The 12,763-nt window shown below is 46.8% G+C and overlaps 1 protein-coding gene across 2 annotated transcripts; it reads right to left on the reverse strand.

The window, feature by feature from the left end:
• Positions 1-7,631: 7,631 nt before the first annotated feature.
• LOC119964842 (regulator of G-protein signaling 21-like) lies at positions 7,632-12,194 on the reverse strand. Of its 2 annotated transcripts, none has more exons than XM_038794895.1 (5): positions 11,987-12,194; positions 11,060-11,170; positions 10,664-10,725; positions 10,386-10,552; positions 7,632-9,276 (listed from the first exon to the last, which is right to left on the reverse strand). In XM_038794895.1, exons 1-5 carry the CDS (start codon positions 12,091-12,093, stop codon positions 9,088-9,090), a joined length of 636 nt encoding a protein of 211 aa, XP_038650823.1. In that variant the 5' UTR covers positions 12,094-12,194; the 3' UTR covers positions 7,632-9,087. The 2 variants fall into 2 exon arrangements, with proteins under 2 accessions (XP_038650823.1, XP_038650824.1); XM_038794896.1 differs by lacking the exon at positions 11,987-12,194 and adding an exon at positions 11,370-11,469.
• Positions 12,195-12,763: the final 569 nt, after the last annotated feature.

Raw genomic sequence — 12,763 nt, forward strand, 5'->3', positions numbered from 1 at the left:
GGGCCGCCATCTTGGCCATCAACTGAACCTCACCTCGACGACTATGACCTCAGCGGACAGTCATCCCGGGACCACTCCAGCGGCCACTGCTGATCGAGCCGCCGACTACCCGCAACTCAATGCAGTCACGTTGGACCAGTCGCGTCTGAAGCATCTCCAGAGCTTAATGATGTCCGTTAAAATCAACGGATACAGGACACCGTGCCTCTTCGACTCCGGGAGCACCAAGAGTTTCGTACATCCTGACCTGGTAAGACGCTGTTCGCTCCCTATCTTCCCTGCACGGCAAACTATCTCCCTCGCCTCGGGTTCGCACTTGGTCCACATACAAGGGCGCACCGTCGCGACCCTAACGATTCAGGGCGCTAGCTACTCTAATTTCCAGCTGTACGTACTCCCCGACCTCTGCGCCCCACTCTTACTCGGGCTCGATTTCCAATGTAATCTCAAGAGCCTCACACTCAGCTTCGGCGGACCCCTACCTCCACTCACTATCTGCAGTCTAGCGACACTAAAAATCGACCCCCCTCCCCTCTTCCCTAATCTCACTGCTAACTGAAAACCCGTAGCCACTCGCAGCAGGCGGTATAGCCTGCAGGACAGAGTATTTATTAGAGCCGAAGTCCAGCGGCTCCTACGTGAGGGAGTCACAGAGGCCAGTAACAGCCCCTGGAGAGCTCAGGTGGTGGTCGTCAAGACCGGGGAAAAGTTCTGGATGGTTGTTGATTACAGCCAGACCATTAACTGGTTCACGTACCTCAATGCGTACCCCCTCCACCGAATTGCAGACATGGTCAATCAGATCGCCTAGTACCGCATATTCTCCGCGGTGGATCTGAAGTCTGCTTACCACCAGCTCCTAATCCGCCCGGAGGACCGCCACTACACGGCGTTCGAGGCAGATGGTCGCCTCTTTCATTTCCTCCAGGTCCTCTTTGGCGTCACGAATGGAGTCTCGGTGTTCCAACGAACAATGGACCGAATGGTGGACCAGTATGGGCTGCGGACCATGTTTCCGTACTTGGACAATGTCACCATCTGCGGCCATGATCAGCAGGACCACGACGCCAACCTCCACCGATTTCTCCAAACCGCCCAGAAACTCAATCTCACCTACAATATGGAGAAATGAGTTTTCCGCACTACCAGACTAGCCATCCACGGCTATGTCGTGGTAAACGGAGTCCTGGGCCCCGACCCGGACCTCTTACAACTCCCTCTCTCTCATTGTCCCAGGGCCCTCAAGAGGTGCCTGGGATTCTTCTCTTATTACGCCCAGTGGGTCCCCCAGTATGCGGACAAACCCCGTCCACTATTTAAGACCACACTCTTCCCACTGTCAGCCGAGGCCCGCCAGGCCTTCAACTGCATCAAGGAGGACATTGCCAAAGCCGCCATGCAGGCGGTGGATGAATACGTCCCCTTTCAGGTGGAGAGTGATGTCTCAGAGGTCGCTCTCGCGGCCACTCTGAATCAGGCATGGAGACCAGTCGCGTTCTTTTCCTGAACCCTCTCCGCTTCGGAACTTAGACACTCTTCAGTCGAAAAGGAAGCTCAAGCCATTGTGGAAGCCATACGGCACTGAAGGCCCTACCTCGCAGGTAGGAGGTTTACCCTCATCACCGACCAGAGATCGGTTGCCTTCATGTTCGACAACTCGCAAAGGGGCAAAATTAAAAATGATAAAATCTTGCGGTGGAGGATTGAACTCTCCACCTATAATAATTATGATATTATGTATCGACCGGGGAAGCTCAAAGAGCCCCCAGATGCCCTGTCCCACGGCACATGCGCCAGCGCGCAAGACGACCGCCTGAAGGCTATCCACAATGACCTCTGCCACCCGGGGGTCATCCGGCTCGCCCACTACGTCAAAGCACAAAATCTGCCTTTCTCCACCGAGGAGGTAAAAGCAATCACCAGGGATTGCCCGATCTGCGTGGAGTGCAAACCGCACTTCTATGGACCAGACAAGGCCCACCTGGTAAAGGCATCCCGGCCCTTTGAACGCCTGAGCATCGATTTCAAAGGGCCACTCCCCTCGACCAATCGAAATGTGTACTTTCTTAACGTCATCGACGAATTTTCCCGCTTCCCCTTTGCCATCCCGTGCCCCAATATGACCTCCCACACAGTCATCAGAGCCCTGCACAGTGTCTTCACCCTGTTTGGTTTCCCCAGCTACGTACACAGCGACAGGGTTTCGTCCTTCATGAGCGACGAGCTGCGTCAGTACCTGCTCGACAAGGGCATCGCCTCGAGCAGGACTACCAGCTACAACCCCAGGGGGAACGGGCAGGTGGAGAGGGAGAATGCGACGGTCTGGAAGACCGTCCTACTGACCCTCCAGTCCAGGAATCTCCCGACGTCCCATTGGCAGGAGGTCCTCCCCGACGCGCTCCATGCTATTAGGTCCCTTCTATGCACCGCCACCAACCAGACCCTCACAAACGATTATTTGTTTTCTCTAGGGGCACTACCACGGGGGCCTCACTCCCATCCTGGTTGAGGACACCGGGCCCGGTTCTCCTCCGGTTCTCCTCCGGAAGCATGTCCGGACACACAAAACTGACCCGCTAGTAGAGAGAGTGCTACTGCTTCACTCGAACCCCCACTACGCCTTTATTGAATACCCCGACGGCCGTCAGGACACCGTTTCCCTCCGGGACCTGGCGCCTGCAGGATCCACCACCACCACCACCGCCGAGGTACCCATCACACTACACCCCACCTAGTCCCCCATGCCCTGTGCCCCTGTGCGTACAGGTTCCCTGCCCACGCTCGGCGCCCCCGCGCCTATAGGTTTCCTACCCCCCCCCCCCGTCGGTCGTCGCACCGGTCAGGTATGAAGCTCGGACCGAAACACCCCCGGAGTCTGCCGTCGTACCCACACCGATCGTCACCACCCAGCCACTCGAAGAGGCTGCAACCCTGGTGCTCCGCAGATCCCAAAGGACGACTCGGCCGCCGGACCGGCTCAACTTGTAGACCCGCCAACCCCGCCGGACCTGATTTTTTTTACAGGGGGTGAATGTGGTGAATTCATACTGTATTGTAATTCACACTGTATTGCATTACATAGTATTATGTCCTTGTGGGCTCTGTATGTGATCCGTTGCGCGGCTCTGCCCATAGGGGGAGATGAGGAGCTTGTACAGGGCTCCACCCTTGGCTCCGCCCATGGCTCTGCCCAAGGCCCCTCCCACTACCGGAAGTATAAAGTGCTGCAGCTGTGAGCCTGCTCTCAGTTCTTCTGGTCGCAGGCAGGCTCAGTTGTAAGACTATTAAAGCCACAGTTTACTTCCAATTGTGTCTCTAGTGAATTGATGGTCACATCACTCCTCTAAAACAGGCCTCTTGTGCATCTCCATTTGTAATCACTCCACTATTGGTGGACGTGCCTTCAGTTGTCTCGGCCCCAAGCTGTGGAATTCCCTCCCTACATACACATCATCGCCTTTTGACCACACTCTCATTCTTTAAAACACTTCTTAAATCTTACCTCTTACACTGAGCTTTTGGGCAGCTGAGCTAATGGGTGCGCGCCAATGGAAATAAATCTATGTCTGGTTTTGCACGTTTAGCAGGGTGTTTCTCAGTGGCATCCTGCTATTCAATGGCACTTTGCCATTATTTTTGGCCTCGGTGAGTTTCTCTCTGCTGAGGCTGCACTTGAGTCATTTCATGCTGGCAAGCCCAGCAGGAAAGGCTCCCTGCAGATCAGGGTGACATTTTGTCTGGCTTGCCCAATCTCCCCCTCCTTCACCACCACCCCCAGTTTTTGAACCCCCTTCCTCCCAAACTCTGGGAGGACTCACTCTCCCTCCACCTGGTAAGGCTACCCCCCCGCCCAGGCCTGATCCCTGGCAGTGCCAACCTGGCACCCTAGCACTTTGTACTTTGTATTTTATACCAGTCTGGTGCCTTGGCTGTTGCCCCACCAGGATGCCTGGGTGAGACTGCTAGGGTGCCAGGCTGATAATGTGTACAGGTGGCAGAGGGAGTGCCAGGGTGACACCCTGCTGCATCCCCGACCACCCGGGTGTTTCTAATGGCGTGTGTGACCATACGACCAGGTGCCATACGACTGGTCAACATTTGTGGAAACCGGTACTAAAAGTCGCCTTGGCGAGGTCTCCCAGACGCGGCCATTAGTTCCCAGGTGCCAGGAGAATCCTGCAAATGCATATTTAAATAACCCTAACGGTTCATTTAAATATGCAGATCTGGATCATGCCCAATGAGGGCGAGATACAGATCACAATGTCTCGTGAGATTTTGTTAACTCTTGCCATGCGTTTCAAGTGTTGCAAATTTCTCATGAGATTAAACGGCCTCATCCCCACACCGTTGGATGGGACGAGGCCACGGAATTGCGCCCAATGTCTCTTTGCGTAGCTTGATCTCACACTTTGTTTTATAATGTTCTTGTGAAGCGCCTTGGAATTTGTCATTTATTAAACATGTTATGTAAATATAATAAGAAGTCTGACAACACCATGTTAAAGTCCAACAGGTTTGTTTCGAATCACTAGCTTTCGGAGCACTGCTCCTTCCTCAGGTGAATTCACATCATGTAAATATAAGTTATTGCTGTTTTGTAGAACACTGTACATTGACTACATGTCATGGTGATGGAGAAAAACTGAATTCCCCATGGACATATTGAACTTTTAAATAAGATATGTGATTGTAAATATGGAAATACAAGTCAAAGATGGCTGCAGATGGACATTCTGAGAATGTAAATTCTGCCACTTTCTGAATTGCTCCAGTAAGGGTGATACCAAGAGAGAGAGTGTGTGAGAGAGAGAGAGAGACTGTGCTATTGTAGGCAGCACGGTAGCACAATGGTTAGCACAGTTGCTTCACAGCTCCAGGGTCCCAGGTTCGATTCCCGGCTTGGGTCACTGTCTGTGTGGAGTCTTGACATTCTCCCCATGCCTGCGTGGGTTTCCTCCGGGTGCTCTGCTTTCCTCCCACAGTCCAAAGATGTGCAGGTTAGGTGAACTGGCCATGATAAATTACCCTTAGTGTCCAAAAAGGTTAGGTGGGGTTGCTGGGTTACGGGGATATGAGGGAGATATGGGCTTAGGTTGGGTGCTCTTTGCAAGAGCTGGTGCAGACCTGATGGGCCGAATGGCCTCCTTCTGCACTGTAAATTCTGTGACATTGCAACATCTCACCCTATCTCAAACAGAAACTTGAAAACAATATGCCATGCAAACACGAACTGTATCTCCTGTGGAGATAATGGAAGCTGATTGTCATCTCAGCAGGAATTATACCCTGCAAGTTATGTTCTAGACCGGTTTGTAGATTATTGCCAGGAATGCACAAGAGGCTGGGCTAAGAAGCCAGCTGCAAAGCTTGAACTGTGTGGACAATGGCTAGGTGTGTCAGAGTGTGTAAAACAGAACAGGTAAAGCAGCAGAGTGGATGACACAGAAAAAGTAAAGCAGCAGAGTTCCCCCATCCTCTGACAGGTGAAAATACAAGTCTCACCCTCTCTCTGTGCTGAATCAAGCCAAGTCAGCAAAGCCACAGAGAAAAGGAAGCAGGACAACGTCTCAGCTAAGCTGCAGGGCCCTAAAATCTCCAAACCAACCACTCAACTGCTGAGGTCAGTGTTCCTGGAATCATTGTTTCGCCATCTACTCATCACAAACAAGTCAAACTGATTCATATATCTTTTTATTTCTTACTTTTGGATTCACTTCTCATATCTGGGGCGGGATTCTCCAACCCCCCGCTGGGTCGCAGAATCGCCGGGGGCCGCGTCAATCCCACCCCGCCGTGTCCCGAATTCTCCGCCACCAGAGATTCGGCTGGGGCGGGAGTCGCGCCCTCCCCGGCGATTCTCCAGCCCGCGATGGGCCGAAGTCCCGCCGCTGTCAACCCTCTCCCGCCGACGTCGATCAAACCACCTACCTTACCAGCGGGAGCAGGCAGCGCGGGCGGGCTCCGGGGTCCTGGGGCGGGGCGATCTGGCCCCGGGGGGTGCCCCCATGGAGGCCTGGCCCGCAATCGGGGCCCACCGATCGGCGGGAGGGCCTGTGCCGTGGGAGCACTCTTTTCCTTCCACCTTGGCCATGGTCTTCACCATGGCGGAGGTGGAAGTGACCCCCCTCCCCTGCGCATGCGCGGGGATGATGTCAGCAGCTGCTGACGCTCTGGCGCATGCGTGGAATTACGCCGGCTGGTGTGGCGCCAAAGGCCGTCCACGCCAGCCGGCAGAGCGCCAACCACTCCAGCGCGGGCCTAGCCCCTCAAGGTAAGGGCTTGGCCCCTAAAGGTGCGGAGACTTTCGCACCTTTGGGGCGGCCCGACGCCGGAGTGGTTCACACCGCTCCATCACTCCGGGACCCCCGCCCTGCCGGGTAGGGGAGAATCCCGGCCCTGATCTTTGTAAATGTGTTTTATTCTATTCCTTGTGTTTTGTAACTAATAAACATTCTTTCTTTAACTCCAGAAAACCTGGTTAGATTGGTTCCTTTTTGCAAGGGAAGGGATTTTGTTTTCAGTAGTCTTGTTGTGACCAACTGAATGGGTTGAATAAAGAAAGGAAGCCAGTTCATCCCTCCACACCTGGGTGCATAACAATTTGGGGTCAACCATCTGCAATTTAGCTAATTGAGGTTTGTGCGACGCTAGTTCCCTCAGAGGATAACACATTTGGACCTTGACCAGGGATCAGATCATCATCATGGTGTATTACATATTACACTTACTTATCGTTCATATATCGTATGTATGGGAAAGGTTGTTATCATGTATGTAGTTCTTGATAGCTTGTACATGATCTTGACAGCTGGTCTGATAATGTGGCTGGCACAGAGGAGAGCTGGAGAGCGCTAGATGCAGTGGCACAGGCTCCAGCCTATGTTAGCTAATGGGCACAGAATCCCACACTGAAGAAACAGAAGTGATAGCAAAACAACATATGGTACAGGAAAGAGTTAAGTGATGGTTGTGTTACCGATAACTTAAGGAGCCCAAGTTGCTGTGGCTACACATTTACATACAAATTGTAGTCTGGACCTATGGATAGTGATGGTACAGACTCCAATTTTCCTTCAAACACATGGCTGACCAGGAATTTCTCCCACACTTGCCACCTGCCATTGGTGTGTGTTGGAAGGATTTACAAGTTGATACTCAACCTTTTTGGCTGTGTTACGATGCATCTTCTTGGCCATCAAGTCCTGGGGTGAGACTCAGACGCAGCACATCTGGCTCAGAAGCCACTACTCTCTGCATCACCGAACCTCCAAAGAGTTAAGTAATGGGTCATATTTTATACTCATTTAATATTTTGACAAATTAGCGAACAGAAGAAACCTAAACTGCTGACCTTGTTATTTATAATCACTATTATACCCATTGACCAGTCACCATTGACTGAATGTTGTTAATTCCCTAAGTTACTTATTGCTTATCACTCAATTCATGGCCTTTGATTACTTGGTGAACATTAATGCTTTAGTATGAATAGGATCACTGACCAACTTGGAAAAGAAAGACCTAAAATGATACAAAATCACTGGACATAGTTTGACCTTGCAAAAAAAAAAACTTTGTTAAACAACTACACAAGTGAGATTGGAAAAGAAAATCAATAGTCTGACCAGTTTAATTGGAACACCAAATAGTTTATTGCCTGTTCATGAGCATCAGCAATTAGAATGAATAAAATGGCAGGATATATACCAAACATTGTGCAATTAATCCATAAAAAGTGGCCTTTGGTAATATTGCTGGAACAGTGGTAGTTATTATTTCATTGTCGGCAAAGCTATCTGACCTAATATGGTAGATGATGATAAGGTAATAGTCATCAGGAATATTTTGATTTCAAACCATATAATGCACCCATTATTATGTTGTTGTGTTGTTGGCCATAATGCAATTGCCGGAAGGAGATCCATCAATAGAATCAAAGATGTTCATAGTTGGTGCAACTTCCTTTGCCCAAATGTTTGGTCGCCTGACCTTCTTTGACTCAATGCTAATTTTGGTCGGATTACCCCCTTTGAAACGTCTTACTGTGTTGAAGACTCTCTCAAAGATATTTTTTAAGAGTCTCACAAATGGAAGCTCTGTGTAAATAATTTTATGTTCTGCACTTTTGTAGTGGCCAAAATCTTGTTTTATTAAAGAAATTGTAACGACCTTTCATTCTCAGCAACCAGATTGGCAATGATGAATGAAAATGATCCCTGCAGAAGATGATGTAACAGTTCAGGTATTCTAGTAGTCTCCATCTTGTACTGTATGTCCCTGGCCTTTCCAACACTCTGCTGGTAATAAGCTCCAGGCCACCCAAAACACCAAAGTACCAGTAATGAACTGAGGTCACACACTGCCATTAACTAGAGTTAACCTAATTAGCGCAGTCTATGACCCACAGTCTTTCTCATGCCATCACAATAGCGCTATGCTCAGAACATTTCATTTAATATTAGAAAAAAAATAGCAATAATAAATAAATAATCTGTTCACCCAAGTTCCTTTTTTTCTGCATCAGAATATGATGTGACATTAGACATGAAGCATTCTGCAAAGCAGTTAGGATATTCAATATTGGGAGGCTTACACTAACATCTGATAAAACGGTCCGCGTAGCTTATGTGGTAACCATTAAAGGAAATGTTTTCTCAGTTTATCTTTAAGATCCAGTCAGCATTAATAAAAGAGCTCAGTTCACTCTCAACTGTACAAAAATATTCTGCCCCTCCACTGTATCAAATTTATTTCAAGTCCTCCATGTAATTCTTCCTCTGAAGGAAAAATCATGTTCTTGATAATGGTGAGAATGCTTGCAATTGTACACATATGTCACAGCATTGGGAAACATATTGGTCCTTGAAGATGGGCAGTATGCCTTATCCTTCTTCTGAGATATCTTTACTGTGACATGTATTGAGTCATTGTTCATTTGATATCGAGTTTCAGGCTTTATTTTCTGTTTCCTGGCGGATCCATCTCTCTAGCTCTACGGAGTTTTGTGGTGCACTCAGGGATTGAGCGATACAGAATTGGAGTTCAATAATATAATTGTCTTGTTGATGGGACAGAAGTCTTCGTTTAACGATTGTTGTTGCTGCCCTGTGCCTTGTTTATCAGGTTTAAGTAGGCATCTGACTTTAAGAACCTGGGGTAAGAGTCTGTCTCCATCAGGCTGAAGATAATTCTCTGGGCTACCTCAAAACAAGCAGAGGTTGGCCGTAGAATACTTTTGCTGACCAGATCCCTTGTGTTACCATCAATGTTGACCTGTAAATGAAAAAATGGGCATTGGTTAAATGTGTTGCAGTTGGTTTTCCCTCTTTGCTGCATTGTGTTTTCTCTAGTTCACTTTTTTATCCTCAACAAAAACTCGTGAGGCAATCTTTAGACGTCATTAAAATAAGTCAAACATCTGCTCAAAACATCTGCAGAATCTCTCCATATCATGAAGAACTGTCTTTCGCCCTGAACCAGAAGGTTCATTTGAGGTCTGACAGTAAGCCGTTTGATTCTGCAAAAACAGAGCTGGAACAAACGACTTGTGGGGACATTTTTCTGTTGAGTGTTAGAGTTCTGGCTTTTAGAGCAGTGCAGCATTTCCCAGCATTGCTGCTACAATCCAAGCTAAGTCCATTCTGCACGTTCAAACCAGTGTGTCCAGATTGGTGTCAGATCCTGGGCTTACTTTGGCTGTGTTCAGGAGGGATTGCAGTGATATTCTGTCCTGTATTTGTAATTGCGAGATTACATTAATTTTCTCTGTGACTCTTGTTACAGCAATTAGGGTGGCACGGTGGCACAGTGATTAGCACTACTGCCTCACAGCACCAGGGACCCGGGTTCGATTCCAACCTCGGGCGACTGCCTGTGTAAAGTTTGCACCTTCTCCCCGTGACTGTATAGGTTTCCTCCGGGTGCTCTGGGTTTCTTCCCACTGCCCAAAGCTGTGCAGGTTAGATGGACTGGATATGCTAAATTATCTCTAGATGGGGTTGCAGAGTTAGGGGATTAGGTCTGGGTTGGGGTGCTCTTTTGGAGGGTGAGTGCAGACTGAGATGGGCCGAATGGCCTCCTTCTGTACTGTGGTGATTCTATGACTCTAATTGTATCCCAAATTGGGGGCATTTGCACCAGAGAGTGTAATTTTTTTTCATGGAAACCAGAGTGAAACGGTCAGCATGAGGATAAATGTAAAAACTTGGCTGGATTTAACAGTATTCAGTGGGGTGAGAAAGGCGAGATGTAATGTGAATGATCCGCTCGCTCCCTTCACCTCAGCACATATGAATTAGTAAAATAAATTGCATTGCTTCTTCTATCTTTATTTATGCAGACTAGCACATATATTATGTCAGTTGATGGGGGAAAACACTCACTTGCTTTGGGGCATCACTCTTTATGAATTCTGTGTAAATATGTTGAGCCTTGGAGTCTAATTTTGCAGAAGATTTGGTTTTCTTGTAATCCTCACAGACCAGCCAGAAGTCAATGTTCTCCTCACTAAACTCTGACTTGAGGAAAGCCCTGAATGCAGCAAGGCCACCTGGAGGCAGAGAAAATAGCGATTCAAATAATTATTTACCGTGTTATTAAAGAAAGAAAATCCAAACAATATCAGCATTCATCAGATCTCTGAGTAAGAAATGTAACTTACATGGATCAGCCAGTAGTACGTCCAAAGACTTGGACCATTCCATTGCTTCCTCAAGAGTGAGGCTGGAGAAAGAAAAACAGAATAACTTAGAATATTTCATTCCTAAATTCAGAGTAACCTTTCACTTGTTTAAACTAAGTATTTTTAAAAATCTTTATATTGACACGATTGTACCTAGCTTGGACAAAATGACTTTTAAAACAATGGAGTATTCAACTTATCCATGGAAATGAGTTTGATTCTGAAATGTTTTTCTCTGTGGTAGTACACATTTTTGCTTATACATTAATGAGTCACATAGTCTACACTCTCTTACATTGCAGGTACAATTTTATAATGTTTAACTTTTGTCAAAGAGAATTCAGTGCTCAAGGGAATGAATGAAAAGGCACTTACCTAATGGACAAGTTGAGGTTTGCTGACATGTTGGGTACAAATTTTATAGGTGGATGTTGAGAATTGGAGTTGGATAGTATGGAGAACAGACGAGTCTTCAGGTCCTTAGCTCTAAGCAACATTGAAAAAGAAATAAGGGTCAGTATTGCTAAAGGCAATTAAAAACCACGTTCACCAGAATACAAAGCAATCTGTTTAAGAAGTATTCATTGGAATCTGCGTCCTTTAGATTTGCTTCACTCAAATATAAAGTTCATATCCTTTTTGTTCTTAAAAAGGAAACAATTCCAGTCAAAGAGCAATAAGTTACCTAGATAGCACCAACAGTTAGAAGTAAAACACATTAAGAAAATATAGGCTTAGGTGAAACGAATGAGGTGACCTCTGCAGATGTCTCGCTCAAACACCCTGAGATATTGACAGACTCATGCAGGCAGTCTACGCTTTATAGATAAAGCGACTCAGTCATTTTGAGCTCTGCTGACGTCTACTCAATAATTTGCATTAATTTTCCATTTTAGATCTTGGGAGAGTAATATTTACATACTCTGACTAACATAATGGATAGCAAAGTATTTATGGCAAATTATAACTCTAATTTGCATTAAAATCTACATCCACCTTTCTGCATAGTCTTTTTTTTCAACGGACAAAGAAATTCAAAACTTTCGGTCAGAAATATTGGTTCAAAAACGTTCCACCTACTTTTAAATAAAAAGTATTTGGATGCAACCATTACTCAGTTTTGCTTCCAAATATTTTTTTAAGATAAAAGAACAAAGTCTTAATTTTATCTGAACACATGCATAGTTACAGTTACAGCACAGCCACAGTCAGTCAGGTTGCACAGAACAACCAGTGGAAGTTACATTAAAAATTCTGTAATTTAGAGGCTTCTGTTGGTAATAGTAAATTGATCATGCTTACAGATTCTTTGCTTTCCTTTTCTCTGGAACTTCAGTTGCAATAGAACCAAAGTTGCTGACTTCTTTCAAACTGGTGGTTGTGTCCTGAGGGAACGTGAGTTCAGGCATCTCTGGCTGGTTGACTTTGCCCTGGATGATACTGCTTCACCTGCCGTCCTGTACACGTTTCTTCTGAAAGTCTTGGCGCTCTCACACCGCTATATGTGAGGCCGGGGGTGGGTGGGATGAGAGGGGAGGGGAAGTAGTGTTTGTACGAATAGAACTGGGTGATCTGAGTTCATGATACCACAAAAAAGGAAGTTCTCTTTTTTTTTGGGGCCTTTGTTGACGTGGTTGCTCAACCAAATAGCAGTCTCATGCGCATGCTGACCTACACTCTGGTTTAGAATTCAAATAAGTGCAAAGTCTCAAGATCATGCAAATATTGGCTGCTTGCGTAGGTCTCGTCAGAAATACGACTCGAAAAATATGCTTTCACTGGGATGCTTTTGATACAGTTTCAAAATACGCACTGGCTGTACGTTAATTGTGTTTTTAATGCACTACGATTAATAAGCAGGATATGGGCTGCTGGTTATTGAGGTTGATAACGTGGCCACTTATTTTGTTAGTATCCGTAACTTCTATTGCATATTTATTTAGAATCCTAAAGGACTCCAAAGTCAGCTTTTCAAACTGAGATCCTATGAGTTCTTTGCCTGTCTACAACAAAAGCTTGCCATTATGCTGCGCCTTTAATATTGTAAAAGTTGGGCGGCACGGTGGCACAGTGGTTAGC

The sequence above is a fragment of the Scyliorhinus canicula genome, chromosome 4, assembly GCF_902713615.1.
Source record: "Scyliorhinus canicula chromosome 4, sScyCan1.1, whole genome shotgun sequence".
Lineage (NCBI taxonomy): Eukaryota > Metazoa > Chordata > Chondrichthyes > Carcharhiniformes > Scyliorhinidae > Scyliorhinus > Scyliorhinus canicula.

Bases quoted from the DNA above. Each gene is read 5' to 3' on its own strand.
- LOC119964842 (XM_038794895.1), bottom strand. From the start codon at position 12,093: ATGCCTGAACTCACGTTCCCTCAGGACACAACCACCAGTTTGAAAGAA. The intron at 10,726-11,059 runs GTAAGTGCCTTT...TTCTTTCTCCAG, and splicing joins AACCTCAACTTGTCCATTAG to CCTCACTCTTGAGGAAGCAA. The intron at 10,553-10,663 runs GTAAGTTACATT...CTCTGCCTCCAG, and splicing joins CGTACTACTGGCTGATCCAT to GTGGCCTTGCTGCATTCAGG.